Source organism: Pararge aegeria, chromosome 19 (assembly GCF_905163445.1).
Source record: "Pararge aegeria chromosome 19, ilParAegt1.1, whole genome shotgun sequence".
Taxonomy (NCBI): Eukaryota; Metazoa; Arthropoda; class Insecta; order Lepidoptera; family Nymphalidae; genus Pararge; species Pararge aegeria.
Window position 1 is genome coordinate 9,697,448 of NC_053198.1, and position 27,066 is coordinate 9,724,513.

The 27,066-nt window shown below is 36.5% G+C and overlaps 1 protein-coding gene across 1 annotated transcript in view; it reads left to right on the forward strand.

The window, feature by feature from the left end:
* LOC120631995 (RNA helicase aquarius) overlaps positions 1 to 27,066 on the forward strand; it is a 109,064-nt gene that overhangs the window by 73,723 nt on the left and 8,275 nt on the right. The window contains exons 12-21 of the mRNA XM_039901724.1: positions 318 to 553; positions 1,285 to 1,502; positions 12,701 to 12,870; positions 15,116 to 15,247; positions 16,057 to 16,194; positions 17,198 to 17,289; positions 20,191 to 20,389; positions 21,133 to 21,316; positions 23,732 to 23,856; positions 26,794 to 26,954. Coding sequence (XP_039757658.1) covers positions 318 to 553; positions 1,285 to 1,502; positions 12,701 to 12,870; positions 15,116 to 15,247; positions 16,057 to 16,194; positions 17,198 to 17,289; positions 20,191 to 20,389; positions 21,133 to 21,316; positions 23,732 to 23,856; positions 26,794 to 26,954 — 1,655 coding nt within the window. The remainder of the gene's footprint in view (positions 1 to 317; positions 554 to 1,284; positions 1,503 to 12,700; positions 12,871 to 15,115; positions 15,248 to 16,056; positions 16,195 to 17,197; positions 17,290 to 20,190; positions 20,390 to 21,132; positions 21,317 to 23,731; positions 23,857 to 26,793; positions 26,955 to 27,066) is intronic.

Here is a 27,066-nt window from a genome sequence, read left to right on the forward strand (position 1 = left end):
CCGAAGGGCACATTTAGTAATTTAATAAATGTGAAAGTGTTGAAGTCTGTTATTTAATCACGCAAAAAGAGCTGAACGGATTTGGATGAAATTTGCATGCATGTATCCTTTGACGTTGCAAAGAACATAGGCTACCTTTTATCCCGGGAAATAAGAGAGTTCCTGCCGGTATAAAAAACCTTAGTCTACGCAAACGAAGTCGCGAGTATCAGGTAGTCTTAAATAAATTATTCTTATTCTTAAGATGAGGATTTTTTATTTTAACGTGTTAATCTTAGGAACTAGCGGCGATGGTACTGATGGTTTGTTTTATACAGGCGAGCAGAAGATGACAGCGTATACTTCGGAGGTTGGGCTCGAATGGCGCATCCGATCCAGAGTTTCGCAGTTGTCGAAGTGGCAAAACCTAATATAGGAGAGAAGGCACCCTCCAGAGTGCGTGCAGACGTGACCGTCACGCTCAGTGTGCGCAACGAAATCAAACACGAATGGGAGAGTCTAAGAAAACATGACGTGTGTTTTCTAATCACGGTACGACCGACGCAAGGAATTGGTACGTTTACAGATGTTTTCTTTTCTATTCCATCAACATTTTTCTGTAATATAGGTTTTTACCTAAATCAGGTACAGTTAGATTTTAAATTCCACCATTACATACATTTATTTCGTACTCACCAATATAAGATAGTATAAGATGTAAAGTACACATTTGGTTTTATATACGAGTATATATAAATAAGTATTAAGTATATTTACTATACTTTATATAAAAATAAATTGTTTTACAAATTAAAGATAACTGTAAATTTGTCTATGTTCAGTTTAAGTTAAAAGTTCAATAAATAAATAAATAGAATAAATAAAACATTTAGTACTTGACAGCGATGCCATGTTTTTAGGTCCTCATTTTGTAAATATAGACAGACTAACGCTTAGCTGCAAAATGACGTCTGAAACGCTTTAGGCTAGAAAATATCGTTGATAGAACGGAAGCCGGAAGGGAATCCTGTTTAATGCGGTGCGTATTGCAAACGAGAAAACTTGGCTTTCTATACAGTTTGGGAATTTGCGTTGTCCATCACCATGCTTTTGAGAGCACGTTAAGCTGTAGTTCAATTTATTATCACTTACGTAGAGTGATAAAAGTTATAAACCCACCCTGCCGCATTGGAGCCTGGTGGGTTTAAACTCTAAAACTAATTCCCTGAGAAAAGCAGGCCTATACTCAGCAATGAAACATGAATGTGGTAAAGATAAAAGGTAACAAACGGACATTTTTTATAGGCACAAAATATGATTACAAGAAGAGTATGGTAGAACAAGCCGGGATATTCTACGTAAGAGGCTGCGAAGTTGAAGGAATGTTGGATGCATCTGGCAGGGTCATTGAAGAAGGTCCCGAGCCGAGGCCTGATTTGGATGGCGACTCGAGGACTTTCAGACTGCTATTGGACCCCAACCAGTATCGATTGGATTTGGACCAAGCTAGCAAGGGTAAAGAGGTATGTACAGATGGAGTTACATTATTTATTATCTATATTATGTAAATTATTTATTATCTATGAATGAAATACGAAATGTTTAAAAATATTTAATGTACATAAATGTACCCATTTATCAAAGTTCTTATAGCGCCGTAAGATAAGAAAAGAGATTCATTCCGAAAAAGTACAGATTTATGTAATACAAGATGAAGTTAGTCAGTCAATCAGAGTTATTGTTAGTACGATTATTTTAATTTGATTAAATCAAAATAAGATTATTATTCATATTATTTATGATAAGTCTTTAAGTATTGATATACATAGTAAAAAGTTTAGCTCAGTTCATGTTAATTTCACTGCGTTAAACAATTAATTTTTGATTCAGGCGACACACCAGGAACATCTACTTCTATATACTCGTATATATAAAAGGCAAAGGTGACTGACTGAATGACTGACAGATCTATCAACGCACAGCTCTGACCACTTGACGAATCGGGCTGAAATTTTGCACACAGATAGTTATCACAACGTAGGCATCCGCTAAGAAAGGATTTCTTAAACTTCCAACCCTAAAAGGGTTAAATGGGTTAAAAACAAAGTTTGTATAAAATTCTTCATTTATTAATTTATTTTTCGAGTTACATCAATGAAACATTGATTTTTGGTTTTCAATTTAAAAAAAAGAAAACGTGTTTCACAAATTCCAACTCCAATGGCATCGAATAGGGGATGAAAATGTATATGAATGTCTCCGATTTTTTTTATTAGCAGTAAGACATTTTTTTAAACCTTTGTAGCTAAAATTTACCAAATCAAAAATTGAACTTAACGTGAGCGAAGCCGCGGACAAAAGCTAGATATATAGTATAATAGAAGTAGTACCTACACGCAAGTTTTTTTTTTTTGATAGTATTGATCAACAGACAAAGTCGAATCGGATGCAGTCGAAGTCACTGGGCATATTTAAAAATGCTGTTAAGGCTCATTATCTCGCTCAGTAAAGACGACTATTATTATTGCACGACTCATGATGCGAAGCATCAGAGAGTGCTTTACGATCGAAAAATTTTTTTCGCCTCATTTCGGCGGCTATTTTTATTATTATAGCCTTGTTAGTTCACGGAATCAAGATATTTTGCATACTATTGTCGAGATAATTTAATGGAGATTAATTCCATACTTTTAAAAAAATTATTTACTGCAATAGAATTGGAAAAAAACACCAAAATAGGTCAAAAAAATTTCCTGTCCGTCATGTGTGAAACCCGAAAACACTAACTTGTGAAAAAATCCATTATTTGAGTTAAATTTTTTTTTTTTTTATTCTTATCGACGATTGTAGGTCACTGAATGCGAATAATTAATTAATTCAGTGTAGTTTAATTGCAATTAATAAAAAACGAAAACTGCAAGACTGTCTATCTGTGAATCTATATTCTATATATATCCATGTAAAATTAACATGGATGGTGATATATCTATATCTATAGATATTATGTACATTTTATTCCACCAGGGACATCATTTTCCTAGTACAGCTGTTTTAAATTTTTTTTTTTTCTTTTTATTTTGCACGACTCATGTGTTTTTTTTTCGTTATTTATTGACAAATAATTGGATAGCTATTTCATTAATGAGTCGTGCACTTTTGGATTTTCCAAATTTTTTTATTTATCTACTCAAACTTATATTTAAGTATTTATGTTATGTTAAAATATGTATTAGTTTATTTATTTTTTATATTTATCAATAGTATTTTTGTATCTGTGTAGTCTGGTTTATGTATTAGTATGTAGATATTTTCATGTATGTACTAAATAGTGTACCCCACCTATTCGTTTTTCTTTTTAGTTTTCCTAATCTTAAGGTTGCCTGGCAGAGATCGCTACTTAGTGATAAGGCCGGCTTTTGTATCCTGCTTCATTCTTCATGTGTTTGTTTTTTTTTTGTCTCGTTTTTCTGAGTCGTGTAAAAATAAAGAGTATTAATAAAATAAAATAAATAAATGGTAAGCTGATGCTAAGTGGCAAACCACCGATTATAAACAGAGCAACACTTCGCATGGCATGGCAACACGTCCTGAAACGTGCTGCCCAGAGACCATCAACCTAAGGCGGAGGTATCTTATGTGTCTGTAATTACACAAGCAACCGCGCCCTTCAGACCGGGACAGAGCATGGAAATTTTCAACAATGATGCTGACCCCAGACGAAAAAAAAATAGAGATATAAATACAGAGTAATAACCTTTTATCTAATACTTGACTTTAAAGGATACTCTAGAATTCGTTGCGCTAACAGTAACTGACTAAGCTAAATATAATAAACCAACTATTAACTCTTGTCTGCGACTGTTCAGCGCTATACTCCCTTAGTCGCCTCGTACGACACCCGCGGGAAGAGGAGGGGTGGTGATAAGTGATAACCAGTGGCGTGCACTGGGTTTTTGACCAGGGTATGCATAAAGAAGGAAGGTACCATGAAATGGAAAAATCCCTCGCATTTATCTTCTATCTATCTATCTATATTTATAAAAGAGAAAGTGTGTGGGTATGTTCCGTATAGGCTCCGAAACGGCTGGACCGATTTCAATGAAACTTTCAGGGAATCTCCGGATTGTCCTGGCGAGTAATCCTGTACTCCTATTTTTAAACTGTCAAACTGTGAAATACAGCTTTTATTTACTATGATGATATTCTATTGTTGGGTTGGGTGTAGATAATCATCTTCAACCGCTCGAGAGGAGAATAGAAGAGAATGAATACGGAGAGAAATAAATGATTTAATATATTATGAGACTTAAATTAAAAATTTAATGATGTAAGTTTATTGTTTAAATAAAATAAAGCAAAATCTAGCCTTGCGTATCGGGCTGGGTACACTAGTGAGTCATATAAAAATTCAGGGTATGCAGTGCTTTTGTGCATGTATGGAGTGCACGCCACTGGTGATAACTGTATTCCGATCTGCCGACAACACTTAACAGTAACACTTTGATGCTCTGCCACAAAAAAGTCTATTCATAAATTATGATCACTGTTTTTTTAAAGTAGATACTTAATATTCGACAGACCAAGCATATATAATTACCAAGCAATTTTGAAATACAAGGTTGTGACGTACAAGTGGTAGCGGAAGTGGTTTTTTAAAGTTGTAACGGAACTGATAAGGAAAATATCAGCCATCCTTAAAATCAAAGGATGTTACTAATGAGATTATACAACTGCTTTTTTGATCAGGTAAGCATGTTCGACTGCAGATGACGAGGTCTTGGGTTCGATCCGGAGTATTGCGTTTTTGTATCAAGAAATTATTACTTGCATCGCGAAGTTTGGAAATTGGCGGTGATTAACCCCCGTGCCTCGGAGAGCACGTTAAGGTGTCTCTCCTGCGCGAGATCTCTTGCCATTCGTGCCGTACCATCAGTTTCTGAGAGTGACGGAATGGGGAGTAAACCAGTGTGTGCACACAAACTTGTGCACTATGTTATCGTAGTTGGAAAAATCTATCTGGAGATTGAACAAACTACATAGCTGAAATCGGTCTGCGAAACTGTGTACTACGCCTTACCTAAATTTTTGTTGACTCTGTAACTTATTAGGCTATGCTAATTATGTCTACTTAGTATGGTATGCGCAAATTTATGCATATACTGCCTTGAATGTAATCTTGCTATGCCATCAGCGATTAGAGATTTAATTTAGGTATGCATACGCCCTATAGTTTGTCTATCCGTATGCATACGAAGTTTTTTTTTAATTTATTTATACACTTTATTTGTAAACCACAAATAGGAAAAAAAAAATAATGGACACAACAAAAATAAACTTAAAAAGTAGGATATAAAGGGCGGCCTTATCGCTTAGTAGCGTTCTCTTCCAAGCAATCTTAGGATTAGGAAAACCAAGGGAAACCGATTGGTGGGGTGTATTATTATTATATACACATACTTACGAACAATTACAAACTAATACTTATCAAGATTACACACAAAAAATACTAATAATAATAAATATAAAAAATAATAAACTAATATATACTATAAAACATACGATACATACTTAAATATGAAGTAACGAGACTATCGGCCATACAAAATAGCGAAAAATAGCATAGGTACTAAACAGTGCGCGCTGAACAAATATGGATTACATAATGAACCCCAAAAAAAGAGTGCGCGTGCGAATCTGTTTTTTTTCAGTACAAAAAGTAAACTTTTGAAATATCGCTGACAGAGGAGGCCTGTTTTCAGCGCTCGGCTATAGATTTATAGACGTTCTGGTTACGGATATTCCGGTGGGAGCTTTTATATCTCCAGAATAAAATGAAGCTGGTTTTATAAGATATGTTCATTCAAAATTTCAGCCCTTCCGGTCCTGCCATTGCGGCGTGAAGAAGTAACAAACATCCAAATAACCAACCTTTCATATTTATAATAATAATTAAATTATTTAAAAAAATCTTTATCGAGAAAAAAAGGTCTACTTAACACAAACAACGGTCAGTTTTCTGTAATTATCTATTATATATATATATATTATCTATTATTATATTATTATTCTATCATTACTACGCACATATTATAAATGCAAATTTTTTTTGGATGAATTGAACGGATGTATTATAGATAAAGTTTAGCACAAAGATAGATTATTGTCTAAAATAGCACAGAGGCTACTTTTTATCCCGGAAAAATATAAATAGTTTTGCTTTTGTTTTTCGTAGGGCCTCTTGCTCTATTGACGCGGGTAAAAAAAAAACACACACATAAAAATTTCTACGCAACCGATTACGTGGGTCGTACTTTACAAACAATGGATGTTATGTTTCCTGGATCATTTAAGTGTTATGCAATCAAACAATTAAACCAAATGCATGGTTCATCCCAAGGTACCTTCGGAATTCAAAATTATTGAAGATCTGCATTTGGCAGGTTTTTTAGAATAGCAAACAAATTTACGGAACTCTAATGTAGGTACTTATTATTTGATAGCCATCTTCCAACCATTAGCTGTTATACGCATAGTTACGAATTTTAATTCTTAATACGTGCTCTGATTGAAATGAAGAGATTCGTGGAACAACTAAGTATTGTTATAGTCGTCACAAAGTCGTAAAAAGACAGTCTTGACGTTTCATTAGCCCTACTTGTAATGAATGAATTTTGTTGTTTTTTTATCTACTTTATACCTACTAAAACTAATATTTTCATAGAAAAGTAAGAAATCGGTGGGACCGCGGGCCTTCAATTCATCATATCAACGCATTACCGGCCCACTACAGGGCACGTGTCTCCTCCCACACCCACAGTGACCACGCTGGTCCAGTGCGGAATGGTGGACTCCACACTTAATGCTCTCAAAGGAACATTATGTAGAACTCTCAGGCATGAAGGTTTCCTCACGATGTTTTCCTTCTTCGTTTGTCACCTTCTACGTTGAAGTGATATTTTAATTACTTAAAACGCACATAATTAAGAAAAGTTAGAGGTGCGTGCTGGGATTCGAACTCGCCCCCCCGTAAGTGAAGTCGAGCTCCTACCCACTGGGTTATCCCCGCTTCGCAGCGGGCCTTTAATTAATATAATATTTTACACAAAAGACATGTTACAAAAAATAATCGGTAGACACTTAATGGCTTGGCGACATAAAACAAACTTTTCAATATTTTTGTGCCAGTATTATACTATGAGTGGGCCCCAAGTCATTTGCTTTAATGCCCCATGATACAAAGTTCATATTTTATTTCCACTATGGCAATATGGGGTACGAATGTAATAGGAGGTTCTCAACCTTTGTTATTGCTGTTTATAGAATAGAAACGGATGCACAATATATTACACTTTTTTTAATTTCTTTGGAAAACACTCCGTTAAAACATAAACACACGTTTTTTGATTAGGCTGGAATAAACATAATTATCACAGTATCACACGCTGCCTTAAAATAGCATCAAAGTTTGATACAAAAAAGTTGCCACTCCAACACCTTGGAACTCCAACGTCCATCGGTTCTCCAAGCTATGTGCCCCGCCCATTGCCACTTCAGCTTCGCGACTCGTTGAGCTATGTCTGTAACTTTAGTTCTTCTACGGATCTCCTCATTTCTGATTTGATCACGTAGAGGTACTCCTAAAATAGCTCTTTCTATCGCTCGCTGAGTGACCCCGAGCCTTCTTATGAGGCCCATATAATATATAAATACTTAAAATTATTATAAATTGCACGACACAGATTTGTCGCGTACTACGTACGTCAAAGTACTAAACGGCTGCTTCCATCCAATATTTATGAAACTCCTTGCTAAATAGTTAACCAAAACCAGTGGAAACCAGTTTAATAACTTTTTTCACTTGTCATGATGAATCTGTACACAAAAATCTTACACCAGTGAAACCGCGACCAGAGGCTAGTTTTTTGTTAACGTTTTCCTCATTTTATGATATGAGTTACGACCTACTAGTATCTATTTCGGACGGTAATTGAAAAACATCTGCGTAAAAACTATTTTTTAACGAACAGTCAGTATTTTTGGCACAGGTTTGGCCTTCTGGTTATTAACTATCCATTACAAACTTGGAATCGGCATCCGCAAGCGTCTCCCGCATTAATAGGTAGGTTAAGAGTAGGAAGTTAACACCCTACGGTCAAATACGAGCCAAGCGACGATACGATGTCGCGTACGATGTCACGTTTGTCCGGTACGATGTCGTTTATAGAAACCAATTAAAAAGACACTGCTTATAACTGCCATAAGCTTATAAGGTTAGCTCACTGCCATCTTACACAACCAATTAAAAAGACACTGCTTATAACTGCCATAAGCTTATAAGGTTAGCTCACTGCCATCTTACACAGCATGTTTATTGACCATCAGAAAAGCTTGCAGCTAAGGCAATTAAAAAGATACGGCTTATAACTGCCATAAGTCTATAAGGTAAGCTCACTGCCATCTTACACAGCATCTTCATTGACCATCAGAAAAGCTTGCAGCTAAGGCAATTAAAAAGACACACCTTAAAACTGCCATAAGCTTATAAGGTTAGCTCACTGCCGTCTCACACAGCATGTTTATTGACCATCAGAAAAGCTTGCAGCTAAGGCAATTAAAAAGACACTGCTTATAACTGCCATAAGCCTATAAAGTTAGCTCACTGCCATCTTAAACTGTACACAGCATCTTCATTGACCATCAGATAAGCTTGTAGCTAAGGGCTATTTTGTAGTGCAATAAAAATAAATAAGTATCCATGAGTATCCGCATGATGCAATTCTTGATGAATTTCTGAGAAGTTCCTCTTAGCAGCAGGCTCATTGTAATTAGAAGTTGTCTTCGTTCAATCAGTAGTTTTTGAACCAATTAACTTTTCATTTTCAATTATTGTTGTTTTCCTGGTTTGACCATTTTAACCAATATTATACTTTTTTTCCGACGGCCGATTGGCGCAGTTTGCAGCGATCCTGCTTTCTGAGTCCAAGGCCGTGGGTTCGATTCCCACAACTGGAAAATGTTCGTGTGATGAGCATGAATGTTTTTCAGTTTCTGGGTGTTTATCTATATATTATAAGTATTTATGTATATTATTCATCAGTTATCTTAGTACCCATAACACAAGCTACGCTTACTTTGGGGCTAGATGGCGATGTGTGTATTGTCGTGGTATATTTATTATTAACCCCTTCTCACTTTGGGAGGAGACCCGTGACCTCCAGTGACCCGGTAATAGGTTGATGATGATGATGATGATGATGGTACGTTTTTATTATAAACCTAGAAATACTTTAATTGCCGTAATATTTTCTTATAGCGACTAAACGTGCGTAGTAAGGCGTAGCGATGGCGCCGAGACCCGATTTCAATCTTTATTGATCTCATTTGGCAGAAAGAGTAATAAACTCGTGTGTAATCAACACAGAGTTAAATTCGAACATAAAAAGTCTTGTTTTAGCACTTGACCCGCCATTAATTTCGCTTTTATAATGTACTTGATATCAACCAAACGATAGCGCAGAAAACATCTGGTCAGTCCGAATAATGACATCATCGCGTATGATAGGTATATCTCATATCATAATATCTCGTCTGCAACGCATGGATGTAATATATGCGGAAGTGTATCTGAGTGTTAAGTACTTGTTATTTGAGTGTTAAGTAATTTTACGTCGTGTGATAAAGGCAGATTAGAATACAGTACCATCCCTCCCTCCGCTTCCCGCGGGTTTCGCACGAGTCGACTCGGAGAATAAAACCACAGAGAAGAAACGGAAAGAGTCAAAGCTTCTAAGAAGCGAGCAAAATTTATTCCTATTTTGGTAGGATTGGCACAGGAGGATACAATTTAATAAACAATAGTTATTTGTTCAAGAAGATGGCAAAGTTTGTTTTTCTTGTGATTGCCTAATTTAAATTCCGAGCTAGTGAAGGATTCGGGCTAGGAAGAATTAGGTAAATTAGAATCCTGAGTCTAGTGAGGCATTCCAAGGCACAAGAAACAAAAAACTTTGCTATCGCGTGATACTCGTACATACAACTTTTCACTTCAATAACGAGAAAATAAAAGATGTAAAAGAAATATTTATTGAAACCTTAAGGTATTTTTACATTTGGGATTATTGTTCATACACACTGTACAGTAAACCATATTTACACTATTTTATTAAATCACTAGGTATTATAAAATTACATTTAAACACTATTTAAATTATGAAATTATTATCATAAACATTAAATTAAATGAAAACACGATGCGCAACGTGTATTGCAGCCCCTGAGCTTGAGCACAGGCCGAGCCGGTATAAACCGATTTCTCTCCGTACGCGACGTATCGCCTGTGCTCACGCACACACGCGCCTCAAGCTTGTAGTAGCGTACCTATCGTAGCGCGCTTGTATGAATCTTTGCCTTTGTTCCGTTTTTCCTCTGCGATTAAACTGAGAACGGGCATAAACAGCCACTATCATCTACCGCGATAACCAGTCCGTCTACCCTGTGTGGTGCGCAAGCCCTCCCGTTGGTAGAGGCCCTCAGCCCAGCAGCGGACCGTTATAGACTATTCTGTCTGTGTGTAATGATGATGATAATTTGAGTAGTGCTCAACTCAACTCATTTTGCTGAATTTTGGGGCATGTGACAAAATGAGACATTGAATCCGCAAGACTCCGCGAACCTTTAGTGCGGTATCTATCTATATATATAAAACAGAAAGTGTGTGGGTATGTTCCGTATAGGCTCCGAAACGGCTGGACCGATTTCAATGAAACTTTATGAGAATTTCCGGATTGACCTGGCGAGTAATCCTGTAAAGTTTGGTGACGATCGGAGCACTCCTATTTTTGAACTTTCAAACTGTCAAATACAGCTATTATTTACTATGATGATATTCTATTGTTGGGTGTACATGGGTGTAGATAATAATCTTCACCCGCTCGAGAAGAGAATAGAAGAGAATGAATACGGAGAGAAATAAATGATTTAATATATTATGAGAATTAAATTAAAAATGATGTAAGTTTATTGTTTAAATAAAAAAAAGCAAAATCTAGCCCGGCGAAGCGGGCTGGGTACGCTAGTTAAAAATAAAAATTTGACTTCCGATTTCGAAGAAATGCATAGGCGCAGTGTGAATACTGTTGAGCTTGACAGATGCTGCCAAAAGCTGGTAGTAATTCGAATAATAATTCGAGTTCGTAGGCTTTAAAATAGAACACGCATAAATAAATATAGAGATCTTAATTACTAACCGCCTCGTAATTCGGTCGTTCGGTTTACCCCAGGCGAGAAGTACGTTAGTACCTAGATTCTTAGCTTCTTCTAAGAATGCGTAGGTAAATGAAGAAAATTAATTTCATAATTTCGGATGAGTGGGAAAACCAGCTGAGCTCTTTAGATTTAAGGCATCAGCAAACATATTCTAATTGAAACATACCACATGTATGCACATTAAATTTGGCACATTTGCTTAGTTTAGTGGGTGCGGTATGTTCAAAAATAGATCCCGTGAACAATAGTTCATAATTTATCAGACTGAGTATATGCATCATTAATTCTGAATCTGGGAGTCGCTGTCAGGTAGGGTGAGAAAATTTGCCAAAAAAAATTCCTCAAAAAACAAAAAACCAGACTGCGTAAAACTTATTTAAAAAAATACGTTAAATAATAACAAAAAAAAAAACAGCAGAAGAAAACAAGCCCAGTAGTTTATTAGCCCAGTATATCGAAATTGTTTTAAATAAGATACACATAAAACAAATACTTACATAATAAATTCCAATGCAGTAAAGCATGACTTTCATTCGCTTCTCATTCAATCAAATCTTCCCAATGGGTCCTGGCATTTTGACTGTGTTAGAATTTTTATTTATATTATGTGAGTATCGATTAAATGACTTTTTAAGCAACCGGGGTTTCTTCTTTTTATAAATACTTTAGTCCATTTGGAAACCTAACCAGGCCCAAGGCTTAACCTTTAACGGAAATGCGTAAATCAAGTAAACGACAGCTAGTCTAGTTTTTTTTACTTTGACAATTTGACGTTTGCTTGTGGCACTGGTGTATTTCGATTTATGCCATTTTTTAAGTGACACTCACACGGTTATAAGACAAATAAGTTGAAAGAATGATCAAAATTGGTCCACTCTACCACGTCGGTTCGTCGGTTGGTTGGCTTCTAGAACGTCGCATAGAAACAAACACACGAGTACTGTATAGACTGATTAAACACGTTACCTTCGCGCACCTTTGCATCGCGTAATCGGATGAAAGGTTGTTTTATGAATCATTACAAAAAATTTTTTTTTCATTAGTGAGATAAAGTCGACAACGAGTCGATTCCAGTTTGATCATATTCTGAAAAATCTCTTGAATCATTGACGATGACTTTTAGAACGATGAAGTGAGTTAGGAGTCTAGACCTAAATGGTTTTGGTAGCTTTATTTGTTGTTACCCGATACCTACTTATCACAGAAACCTACTCACGAATTTCTTTTGTACACACCTGTATAAACATAAATAAATAATGGATATGTATCGGTGCTGGCGTGGCATCGAAATATGTAGTTCTGGTAGAAACCGTTCCCCTCCACATCGTGATCTATAACGAGACGCTGAAAACAGCTGGCGTGTGGACAATCTACCTCCATCCACCAGAGGATCCACCAGAATAATGATGCATGAGTTATCAGATTTGATATATTTTTTACTTTCCTTCAAACTCAGGACGTATATGAAACATTCAACATTGTGATGCGCCGCAAACCGAAAGAGAACAACTTTAAAGCAGTGCTGGAGACGATACGCGAGCTGATGAACACTGAATGCGTTGTCCCGGACTGGTTGCATGACATTGTGCTGGGATACGGTGATCCTGGACAGGCGCATTATACAAGGTATGGAACGTTCACTATTTTATAAGGTACGCAAATGTCTCGATTGGATATTAGTTAGGATAATGGGCGTATTTACTCTAGTGCCTAAAGGGCCATGCCCAGGGCATTAACTAAGTACAATAAATGCGAAAAGTGCAGCGAACGTCGAAGCGTTCTATAAAATTTAATACAATTGATGTTTCAATTTCTGTATTTATGCGCCTTTTCAGTTTCTTCATCCAAATCAACAAACTGTTGGATAATATTTCATGATTTTACTTTTTCCAATAATTTATGGGGCGCCAAGTATTACCGGCCCTGAGCACTGAATCGGCCGAAAAGTTGTTAACAGAGTTCCTTGGAACTAGTCTGGAGTGGCAAAATTAGTAACACTCACTGCGCAATTGGGTGTTTTATGAATCATTACACAAAGTTTTTTTTTTTGCATTAGTGAGATAACGTCGACCTGCGAAGAAGAAGAAGACTCGTTAGTCTTCTTCTTCTTCGTAGGCCGACTGGCTTAGTGGGCAGCGACCCTGCTTTCCAAGGCCTTGGGTTCGATTCCCACAACTGGAAAATGTTTGTGTGATTAACATAAGTGTTTTTCAGTGTCTGGGTGTTTATCTATAGGTATATTATATGTATTTATGTATATTATTCATAAAAATATTCATCAGTCATCTCAGTACCCATAAAACAAGCTACGCTTACTTTGGGGCTAGATGGCGATGTGTGTATTGTCGTAGTATATTTATATTTATTTATTTCTTTGTTTATATGCTGTATTTAGCTATAATATATAAAACTTCAAGATAAGCTAAATTTTAAACTGCTTCTTTTCACGTTCGCATCAAAACAAACGTTACATATTATATGTGCCACCCACTAGTTCTTGAAACTGAGAGTATACGCAGTGGAATGAGATAATATTTTATTTAAATTGAGGAATGCGGTTTCAGATTAGCGTTTTTTTGCGCTTACGTGTAGGTTTTTGACGTGTTTTTATCACATTCGCATCACTTGAACGAGAGAACTCATCGAGTATTACCTACCTATTCTTCCTTCTTGTTCTTGAGTATTATTACTCTTTCACGTTACAATGGCTGAATTTTATTACGATACGATGGGAGATTGCTCATACCCCCAAATGAGCACATTTTTTTATTTTTTAAATTACACTTAAACCCGGAAAATTAAAAAGCTTTCGAATTTTTAACGTATACAGTTTTTGTATTTATATTTTGTATTTATATTGTACTTCCAGTTTTTTTTTTATTTATCTCTGAACCCAATTATTAATACCATGCAGCCGAAGCCGCGGAAGATGTAATAAATATTGCTACCTTTGGTTCCAGCATATATGCAAAGATGAATTTCATACTTCTGTTGTTGCAGACTGGTTTATATTTCGTCGATAACAACCTGAAAAAAACTCAAGGTTAAGATTAGCGTTTTTTTGGCTGCATTTTCGCATAAGCGTAAGCGTTTAGGGCACGCTACATTTAGCGCTTCAAAAATCAGCATATAACCTTGAGTTTTTATCGACGAAATATAAACCAGTCTATTTATATTACTATTATTAGGATAACGGGCACGTGAGCGTGCTCACGTAGACGAGACGAGTAATAGAAAGATTGTTACTACTTTAGATAATGAATATTGCCATTATATTGCCAACTGTCAAGTCATTGAACTTATTACAAAAATTAAGATGTCTGAAATGAAGATGTAAACTAAATAGCAAAGGATTTATGATAAAGTTTTTGAAAATCATGTGGGAACTGTTTGGTTTTCTGTGATAAAAAGTAACCTATGACTCTGCGTCCTAACTTTATGCCAAAAATCAAATTAATTAGTCGATTTTTGAGGGCGTTAAAGAAGGAAAAACAAAGAAACAAAAAACTTGCATTTATAATAAAAGTAAGGATAAAGATTAAACGAAAGCTATCCTTAGATATTTAGGTGATTGTCCATTGAAACAAGGATTTAAAAGGATTCTTGTTATTTATACAATCTTTCTAATATCGTACCCGTATTTTGAAGGTAGTCTCGTTGTCCCCGGGTTGCAATTGTTGATTTGAATACAAATATTTATGGGGATTGTTCAAACTGGCCGTTGAAGATATGTAGACGCCACGATACTTTCGCTCATTTAGTATTTCAGTAAGCGTAAATCAGTAATTTCGATACATATATACATTCATGTTCGCTCATTTAAATACTTCACTTATTATAATTATAAAACTGTTCATTTTACTTCCAACAGAATGCCCAATGAGATCCCAACTCTGGACTTCAACGACACTTTTCTGGACATGGAGCATTTGCGCAACAGCTTTCCAGGATATGAGATAAAAGTGCAAACTGACGATCCGAGGAAACTAATACGTCCATTCAAGTAAGCCCATTAGTTCAGAATTTTTAAGTTTTAATAATCGTACCCTAAGTTTGTGTTGTGACAGCTGTACAAAGCAACAAAAATCGCTCATAACTGACTGTACCTATGAAAAAATATTCAAGCTAATTTTAAATCGAGACGCATTAATTGAGATTGTGTCGTGGTTTAAGACCAAGATTTTTTTTTGACACTCTAAAACTAAAGGTGTAGGTTATTGCGATTACTTCTAGTTTGCATACGGGCAGTGTCCATGATATAGTTTAACCGCTGATTATGGGCTACTATTAGAATTTTTCTTTTTGGTTTGAGTTTTAGGTACGATAACAATCCCCCATACAACCTCTTCTTTATCTACAAATCCGATTATCCTTGTAGTCGGATATCTAATACTATATAAGTAATAGGCCCCGACAAAAGAAGTGGGATTATATAACTTATCCGACCGTGTAGTACGTAGCGTACGTAGCGAGTCAATCACCTGGTAGGTCACCTAACGTTAATGCCCTTAAACGTCCTTAAGTAAATGCCCCCGCTCGTGAGCATCTAAATCTAGAAACTCACCTATGCGTTACTAGCTTAGAAAAGGGTGCAAGGGTGGTGTTTGAATAATCGCTATCATTTCTCGCTTCACAAAATCACAAATGCAAATTTTTAAGTATAATATGGCAACACTATATTATGGCGATTTGATATAAAATGTGAACACAATACTTTTTGAAGAAATTGTCATAATTTTTGCAAGATCCACTAACAAGATATTTATTGAAATTATTACTTAATTATATTACATAAGAGTATGTTTCAACCAGGTTGACCTTCGAAAATGTGAAGCGCAAACAAGAACTAGGGGAGAATGCGATGGACGAAGATGAGGCTCGGAAGGTCATCGTAGTAGAGCCTCACGTTCAACCGAAGCGGGGGCCTTACCTCTACAATGAACCGAAGAAGTAAGTAGTATTTCCTGGATAGAAACAGCGTTACTTTAGTTAAATCCAATAAACAATGGTGCCAATTCTGTAATTCGTGTCATTTGGTTTAACGGTAAACAAACATTTTGCGAGGAATCCCGCATGCCTGACAGTTTTTTCGGACTACGGACAAAATGTTTCTCATTCTGAAAGTGCGATGTAGAGGGCCGGTAATGGGTCGATATTGACAAATTCGTTTTGTAACGGCTTCTTTGCTTTAGTAGATTACTCGTTAAACTGTTGATCACGCGGTCCTCAGATAAATTCCCGTGTTGGGCCTTAAATTGTTGGGTTGAGATTCTTGTTCAATTAATTCTCAATACAAGACGGGAGAATAAAATTGGTGCTGCGTCAACTAACATATCTCAGTGAGCACGTTAACACGTTAGTCCCGATTACTAACAAAGTAAAGGCATGACATTTTTTCGGATCTGTGATACGAGTACTAGGGATATAATGTATTGTATAGTAATTCTCTCGTCGAAATTCATTTTCCTCGTTACGTCCAATCCTGAAATGGTTTCCTGATGACTAGGCTTGGTTAAATGAGAATAAATGAATGAATGAATAAATTTTTATAGTACACCTCATAAACATATAGTAAAATTATAAGTAAAAATTTAACAAAAAGTATACAATTTGGCGGCCTTATCGCTACATAGCGATCTCTTCCAGGCGAACCAAAGGCGTTAAAAACAGCTCAAGAAGAGAGGTAGGTGGTGCATTAAAATAAACATGCATATATACCTATATATACAAATATAATATATACCTACATATAATAAACTTACAATAAAATATAAAGATAGTGATAATAATTAGTATATACCTATATAATATATCTGGTATTAGAAAATAATTTTTCGTTTTAATGCTTTCTTCCTGCTTAATGCGTAACTTGGTTGAAGCCCAGCCGCCACGCCCAACTGTGGGACGCTTATAAACGTAGAATGATGATATTCAATGAGTGTTACATTTTCAGGAACAACATCCTATTCACGCCCACTCAAGTGGAAGCGATTCGGTCGGGGATGCAGCCTGGACTCACCCTTGTTGTCGGACCGCCTGGAACTGGTATCTACTTTTTTAATACTTTAAGCTTTACCAACCTTTTGTCACCCGCGTGTAAACTACTAATCGTGGTGGAAATTTTAATTCTAATTACAAAATAAGGGTGGAATTAATACATCGATAGATATTTTACGCTGACGGAGTAGGTTTTTTGACAATCTCCATGGCGCAGTAAATCGTTCAATATTATATTATATTCATCTTTGAAAAAAAAACATAAGTATGAGTTAAAGTCTCATCATCATATAACATCCACTCCTGGACTAAAGACCTTTCCAACGGAGTTAAAAGTGATACTGCAGTGGTGATGCCAGTGATGGCAGTAATATAAAAACCATATCCCTAATCGGTATGTACGCGACATTGTACCGGAACGCTAAATCGCTTAGCGGCACGTCACCATATTTGCTAAGTCGCCTTTCACGAAACCAACGGTGAGGATTGGTAATGTCAGTTGTATTGTAATATTTAGCTTTGACACATAAACACACATTTCAGAGTTGTAGCGTGATTATAAAGTTGCGTAGTCATCTTTTAATCTGGAAATGCCGGTATGCTGATAGTAACCAGAGGTTTTTCATAGAGCCGTAACAATGTAAACATTTCAATTAATTTCAATGAAGCATTGAGTACTCAAAGTACACGAAATCGCCGAATCATGGTTCCTGGTAGATAGAACTCACATGATAAATGGCCCACTTCAGTTTTGTCTGGTAAACAGATGCTTCATATAATCTACTACTGAATTCATCGGAAAAACCAATAAAGAGAACTCTAAAATGTTATTTATATTTCTCTAGTACTATAAAAGCAGGTAAGATGGTGATGACGATGAAATGGTTCAGAAAAACATTAACGGCCGATTGGCGCAGTGGGCAGCGAACCTGCTTTCTGAGTCCAAGGCCGTGGGTTCGATTCCCACGACTGGAAAACGTTTTTTGTGTCTGGGTGTTTATAAGTATATTATAAGTATTTATGGATGTTATTTATAAAAATATCCATCAGTCATCTTAGTGCCCATAACACAAGCTACGCTTACTTTGGGGCTAGATGGCGATGTGTATTGTAGTAGTATATTTATTAATTTATTGCTGACAGAGTTATTCATAAAAAAAAATTCTTATATAATAATTGACGTACCAAGCAAATTGATTGCAAAAGATGGTAAGTCGAAACCATCGCCTATAAACAGCGAAACACTTCGTGGGGCATACAACGAGCACGTCCTGCAACGTGCCGCCCTGTGTCCATCAATCTTAGGCGTAGGTGTTAATAAACCTCACGTACCTGAAATTACACCTGCAACCACGCCCCTTCCGACCGGATCACAGCAACAATGCTGCATTTCGGCCGAAATAAACATTTCGGTAGTACTCCCCTCAGTACTTCCCCGGACGAGCTCTGTCACAAAATGTTCCAAAAAGGCGTGTGATATCTACAAATCCGAAATCGGCCAGCTTGACGGTCGGCGGCCTAAACTCTTATCATTCTGAGAGGACACCCGTGGCCTGTAGTGAGCCTGTAGCCTGTAGCCCTTTAGTAATCCTTACTATAGTCGTAAAAATGTAATAGGCCCGTTTTGACATTTGTGCAAGACCATAATATGTAACTTGGAACGAAACTGAAAGAAACAATAAAATAAAAATCAATTACATACAGTGTTTTAAAAAATACGTAAATTTTTTTGGGACGTTAAATAATATTAAAGAATATATCGCGAGTATTCTTTTTGCGCTTACTTCATAGTAGCATGCAATTTATAATTGTTGCGAAACGTTCCGAAAACAGTTACGTTCTCAGTTTTTTTTTTTATACTAGAGCTGTAACCATTTTTTTACTGAATATCGAAATTAAATATTGTGTAGTTATCTTTACTGCAAAGAATGAGCTTGGTTCTCAAAATGGGTTCTAAATAATGAGTCTGAGTTGATGTATCTGACCAAACGGCACATAACTGAAGCGTCCCCGCGCGCACTGCGCAGTTTTTCGTTCCTCATCTTGTAAAGTTGACTGTGCGCTCGTTTAAGTTTGATATATATTATTTACTATTACGTTAACTATGGCTCTTCTATTTAAGACATTTATTTAAACATAGTGATTTGACTCGATTTTTGTGTTTGTTGTTATATAGTACTAACTCTGTTTCAACATGTTGAAAAGTGGACGTATAATCAACAGCCAGTCACGCTGGTTGGTTGTAAAGTTAAAGGAATACTTTGAACGAACGAACACTTTACAATACATAAATCAAGTACTGATACAAACCTGAATTGATTTATCGTGAGTATCGAGTACCGAGTCTTATGGTTCCATAACTAGTTACGTCGCGATGACAAATGTCAAAACGGGCGTATTACATTTTTACGACTATAATATGTATTAATAATAAACATTAAATATACTACGACAATACACACATCGCCACCTAGCCCCAAAGTAAGCGAGCTTGTGTTATGGGTACTGAGATGACTGATGAATATTTTTATGAATAATATACATAAATACTTATAATATACAGATAAACCAGACCCAGACACTGAAAAACAATTATGTTAATCACACAAACATTTTTCAGTTGTGGGAATCGAACCCACGGCGTTGGACTCAGAAAGCAGGGTCGCTGCTCACTGCGCCAGTCGGCCGTCATGTATTATAAATGCGGAAGCACTCTTCCGCATTTATTTGTCCTTCCTTTACGTCCTAACTGAGCAACCAATCAACCTGATTTTTGTGATAGTTGAAAAAACGGAGAGTAACAGAGGTTACTTGTCATCCCAAGAAAAATAACGGTTCCCAAGGAATTTGTCAAATACCGTAATAAACGCAGACGAAGAAACTCCGGCAACTAGCTGTAGTGATAATGATATACTTATTCCTTTAAACAATATCCCATTTGAATTGTAGGCAAGACCGACGTAGCGGTGCAGATAATCTCGAACCTGTACCACAACTTCCCGTGGCAGCGGACGCTGGTGGTCACTCACAGTAACCAGGCCCTTAACCAGTTGTTCGAGAAGGTGGCTGAGCTTGACGTGGATGAACGGCATCTGCTGCGTCTTGGGCACGGTGAAGAGGCGTTGCAGACTGATAAGGATTTCTCCAGGTATTTCAGTAGTGTAGACATCTCGAGACATAGAGGGACATTACATTTTTATCCCGAAAAAGCACCAAGGTTCGTGGTATATAATCCCCCCCATCCCCATCTGGAGGTTCCATCAAGCTGTAGCAAGATAATGCATGAACACTTTTGATTGGAAATTAAATAAATATACTACGACAATACACACATCGCCATCTAGACCCAAAGTAAGCGTAGCATGTGTTATGGGTGCTAAGATGACTGATGAATATTTTTATGAATAGTTTACATAAATACTTACAAAATATAGATAAGCACCCAGACACTGAAATGCATTTATGTTCATCACACAAACATTTTCCAGTTGAACGAATCCACGGCCTTGGACTCAGAAAGCAGGGTCGATGCCCAGCGCCAATTGGCCGTCAAAGTTGGTTGCTATCAAGAACAATATTCGATCGTGTTCCTGAAATTATTTACGAAGTTTTTTTTACTAATTATTGAGGGACCCGAATGGCCCGCCTGATGGTAACTGGAATTCCATCGCCTATAAAAACCAGTACAACGCAGGGCATGCAAGGAACACGTCCTGAAAAGTGCCGCCCTGTAATCACACCGGCAACCAGACTGGAATACCTACAACATTCAAACAATGTTGTCTGGCGAAAGAAATAAGCACGGTCGTAGTAGTTCCTCGGAGATGCTCTGTCAAAAAAAGCTATACAACTACATATTAAAAAATATTACAAGTTGTGTTTCTTTCTTAGATACGGTCGTGTGAACTACGTGCTAGCGAAACGCCTCGAGCTTCTGGAGCAAGTATCCAGACTGCAAAGCACGCTAGGTGCGGGCGGGGATGCGGGCTCGACTTGCGAACTGGCGCACCACTTCCACGTGTACCACGTTCGGCCGCGCTGGCAAACCTTCCTGCACACGTGCAGCAAGGATCAGGTTTGAATTCCCTATTATTTTAGCAAGACTCGTCAGTTTCATAATCAGCACAATTTAGCCTCTGCAGGGCACGGGTGTCCCTTAAAATGAGAAGGGTTTAGGCCATTGTCTAGAACGATGGCGACTGCGCGATATGTGGATATTAATAAATTATTTATGTTTATTGTTTATTAATTGCTTTTATGTACTTACATAAGAGATTAAATGACGCCCCGGCGCGGCGGGGCATTGCAATACATTTGTCGAAATTATTTTCATTCCATTACTACGCCCAAACCTTTAATTCTCTCACCTTTAAGGCAATTATCCTCTCGAACAATCTGACTGCTGAAATTCGTGGAAGTAATTCCCCTCCGATATTTAAGAGTCGTCTGAAGGACTACTACCTCTCTTTGAGTGATGGCATTTGAAGTAGATTCTTTATTACTATACTTATATTTATGTATGTTATCTATTTATATATATTACATATTACGTTTATTTATATAAATTGTCTATATATTTAAATCTATACGTTTTGGTATTTATGTATATCTATCAACACTCTTGGCCATATCCCGTTCTCTTGCTGTAAGCCTGACTACAAAGGTTGCCTGTAAGAGATTGCTTGCGGCAATAAGGCCGCCTTTGCATGTCTACATTGTGTACTGTATACTCCTTACTGTTTCTTTTCCTGTATGATATACGACCAATAAAGTGTTATGATCAAATTAAATTATTATTATTACAATAGATTAAAATATTAAACTATGTCAACTTAAAACATTAAATTATTTCGGTTTACAATTTAATGTCCGTTTTTTGTAAGTCTATTCTATATCTACTATTTGGTTTAACCCCTTCGCATTCTGGGAGGAGACCTGTACCCCTTAGTGTAATGAGTTTATATGATGATGATTATTTATTGTTTGGTAAAGATTTGAGTGAACGGGTCACTGAATGTTCACATTTGTCACGTTCACCTAGTTTGCCTTGAACGGCAAGGAACTTATTACTATCTTATGCAAATATCAATACTTACAAGAGTTAATATGTAGGTATGCCAAAGATCTTCATTCTTGAAATTTTTTAAAATACTTCCTTCTACTAGAGTCTCATTATGAGAATGTGTTGCCTACCTATATTATGAGATCATCCATACTTGATTTCGATATTGATAATATTAACTGTCGCTTCTCGGTGTTTTATTCATAAAAGTGAATAAATTAACGATCTTGAATAAATAGTACCTATATAATAATAGTTGAATAAACATGTGCCTAAATTCTGTTTTTTTTGTCACCCATCGTGGGTAGGTACTTACATAGTATAAAACAAAGTAACTTCTCTCGTCTGTCCGCTAAACTACGCAACGGATTTTGAAGCGGTTTTCAGTATTTTAATATAATATATGTAAAAGAACCAATTTTTTTTAAGTACAAAAAAGTTTATATCAATATTTTGCGATACTAATTTATACCCGTGCGATGCTGCGGCGGGTCACTAGTATAGTCTAAACTAATGTAAATTGTATTCACTTAAACGTATTTTTTATAATATTTTATTTTTTATTATTTCATTGCCATCTATCATGTTGTGCAGTCACAAAAATAGTCATTAGGAATTTAAAAAAAAATACTGTTAATTACTGTGCTTGCCAAAATCAGTGCGCAAGATTCTATTTTTAAATTGTAAATATTAGAGCTTTTCGTGACAGCTCTTCCGGGGTCAAATAAAAAAAAAAAGCCTTAAACCTTAAATGATTGTAGGAAGCAAGGAAAATGTGATCATTTTGTTTACGACTAAGATAGTAGAGGAATTAAATCGTAATTTATTCGTTCCAATCCATCCTATATAATATAGCTTTGGGCTATTGGCATAGAATTTATATTAGCATACTCGTAATTAATAGTCCTACTAATGCCAAATACGAGTAAGTCATACATAACACCACATGCCTACTTCCCTATCCCTACTAATATTATGTAAGTTGCTTTGTTACGCTTTCACGCAAAAACTACTTAACCGATCCTCATGAAACTTTGTACACATATTCTTGGAAGTGTTAGAAGTAATAAAGGATACTTTTTATCCCGACATTAAGCTCGGTTCCTTTGGGAGAGGAGATGAGTGTTTGACGATTTTACACCACAACTCCGACAAATTATAACCGATTTAAATAATTATTTTTGTACTATAGAGGTTATAATATGTGTTTAATTTTGCCCAAACTATGGTTGGAGATAGAGGACAGAACTCCTCAGCGGACAGCAGCAAACTCCTCATTTAAGGCTGAGCGATACTGAATACTTTGTTCTTTTTAGATCTACAACTGAATTTAATGCCACATCAAAAAACATAATCAAACGCAGACGAAGCATAAATAGCTAATATATGTATAAATGTTTATACTCATACACCATTTTCTTCCTTAAGGCTAAATCGATAGAGACTATCAACAAAGAGTTTCCATTCCACGAGTTTTTCGACGATGCTCCGAAGCCACTGTTCCCCGCACGTTCCTACGAGCAGGATATGGAGATTGCTGAGAGTTGTTACCGGTATTTATAAACATTTGTTATTGATTATTGCGCTCCCAATCGACATAAGGCAGTCAGTGGCGTGCACTTCATACATGCGCAAAAGCACTGCATACTCAAAATTTTTGTATGACTTATAAATGCCAAGGATTTTTCCGTTTTATGGCACCTTCCTTCTTTATGCATACCCTGGTCAAAAACCTGTGCACGCCACTGAAGGCAGTCTAAGTCACTTTATATTTTTAAGAAAGCTGTCAAAAACCACTATAGTTTACATTGAAGACGACTTGTAGTACTACTTACTGTTATTAATGTATTTATGATATGTTATAGTAAATATATGATATGTTATATTATTATTATTTTTAAATATATAAATAAATAAAATTATTTAATAAGTACTTTTCTTTTGATGGTATTGTCAGATAATAAACAAGATGTGGACAAGTAACGCTTATGTCCCTATGAGATGTCTTCCATGCTATTTTGGGCTTGGTTCAATCTCACTGCCTAGGTAGGCAGTGAGATTGAACCAAGCCCAAAATAGCCCACGTGCACGGCTAGCATGGGCAGGAGACAATTATATCCCCGGGGAAAGGATATAAATTAATCTTCTCCCACAGCTTTATCAACTCTCAGAGCACTGGCGCACAAGTGGAAAAAATATCCAAATAATATATGTGTATTATTAAACGGGGGTTAACTTCTCCTATTCTATGTTCCAGCGATTTAGTAGGTGGGCACGTTAATTATATCCCTTCCTCTGAGGATCCTCTGAAGATATAAACGGGGGATATAATTTGTATCTCCCGCCCGTGCTAGCCCTGCTGGTGGTAAGAGGTTTATAAGCAGAGCAACACTTCACAAGGTATGCAAGGACAACGTCCTGCAATGTGCCGCCGTGTCTCCAAAAACCTGAGGCGTAGTTGTTAAGCCTCATGCGCTAGTAATTTAACCGGCACCTACGCTCTTCAGACCGGAACACAGCAACAATGCTGCTTAGCGGTAGAAATAAGCATCGTAGTTCTTTCCCGGACGAGCTCTGTCACAAAAAGCTATACTACTACCGAAAGATTGAAAGGAACAAGATGAACTACAAAGTAGTACCTACTTGTGCGAAAAGTAAAATAAAAATATAGGTATAAAATAAAGTATAGGAAACTTAGGTGAATATATTTATTATAAAGTAAATATATAAAAATATTAATGACTACAATTGTAAAAACTTATATTTTATATGGGCAGGAAAGATCACTTTTAGTGATAAGGCCGCCTTTGCATCCTAGCACTAAGTACTATTACTGTTTTCCTTGTGTTTTCCCTATTGTATATATATATTTGACGGCCGACTGGCGCAGTGGGCAGCGACCCAGCTTTCTGAGTCCAAGGCCGTGGGTTCGATTCCCACAACTGGAAATGTTTGTGTGATGAGCATAAGTGTTTTTCAGTGTCTGGCTGTTTATCTGTGTATTATAAGTATTTATGTATATTATTCATAAAAATATTCATCAGTCATCTTAGTACCCATAACACAAGCTATGCTTACTTTGGGGCTAGATGGCGATATGTATATTGTCGTAGTATATTTATTTATTTATTGTGTTGTGTTGCAATAAAGATTTTCTATTCTATTCTATTCCATTACTTCAGTGGGAGTAAATAAGACTATTTATTCTCTATTTGAAGCCAAAGATACCATGTTTTAAGTTTGAATAAAGCAATATTTTCAATCAATATTTATAAATTTCGGCGTTTGTTTCTTACGTCATTTTCTGAGTTCATTCGTTCGAATCTAGTATCAGATTCGCCATGCCTAGCAGTAACCGTCATTAAAGCTATAACCTATCATTTAAATGGCTCATGAACTAGCTTAGTGGTGATTCAATAGCATTTAAATTAATTATATGACAGAGCAGATGACGTTCATCGATACCGTAATCCCTATCCCTACTAATATTATAAATGTGAATGTAAGTTTGTTTGTTACGCTTTCACGCAAAAACTACTTAACCGATCATCACGAAACTTTGTACACATATTCCTGAAGGTATTAGAAGTAATATAGGATGCTTTTTATCCCGAAATTAAGCTCAGTTTTCTTGGGAGATGGGACGAAAGTTTTTGACGATTTTACACCAGGCTTAGATATCCTAAATACATAAAGTGCTGCCATATTTATGAGGAACATGTCTTTCGAAAAACAAAAGCGGGCAAAGTTGCGGGCAAGAGCTAGTAAGTAATGTTTAGATGAAGCAGTCATTGTGTATTATTAGAGCAATTTTGCTAAAGGTAATGATTTAAAACCCCGAGCTTCCTTGTCGGAGTTGATGCAAAACCTGACTCTTTTTTTATACAGAGAAAATGCCTGACGCGTACCACTCCGTTGGGGGAAACGGATGTGGGACTTGCACCCACTAAAAACTCTGTGTGTCCCTCGATAGACCTATAAGTGAGAGGGCTCTAGGCATTGTTAAATTGTAGGATTTATGTGGATGTCATCAGAAATTACCTTTCCAGGAACCGCATAGAAATATAACAGATTTTTTTCATCAATTACCTATAACAATCCACTTCTGGAATAAGGGTCTTTCCCAACGGGAGGGTTTGCTTATAATTACCACGCTGTGCAGACGAGTAGATCACATTATATGGTAGGAGTAGCACAGAGGACGTTGCTGTCAGATCTCTGCTATATTCCTTTAGTCGCCTCGTAAGACATTAGTTTTGTGTACTAGAGTAGGTAGTACTGGAGTATCACAAATCAGCTCAACTGCTAATTCCCGAAATTAATAATCAAATTAATCAGATTGAATTTAGCAGTTTCCTAGTTTTATAATATACCTCTTAAGATAAATCTCAACGTTTTGGTCCCGATTGATTCTATTAAATTCAAGCAGTAGTTGTCTTCTTTGAGAAAATAGCTTTGCCCAGAAATTTTACATTATGTTCTTAATACAGCTATATAGATCACATATTCGAGGAGTTGGAAGAGTTTCGTGCATTCGAGTTGCTGAGGTCCGGTCTGGACCGCTCCAAATATCTCCTAGTTAAGGAGGCAAAGATCATCGCTATGACGTGCACACACGCTGCCCTGAAACGTTCGGAGCTAGTGCAGATGGGTATGTCTCAAGTACTTAATATTTATGCAATAAAACTTTTGGATTCAAATCGATGTGTTTTAAAATTATACGTAGTTAAATATATTTGCCTCACTTTCGGACCATGAATCTG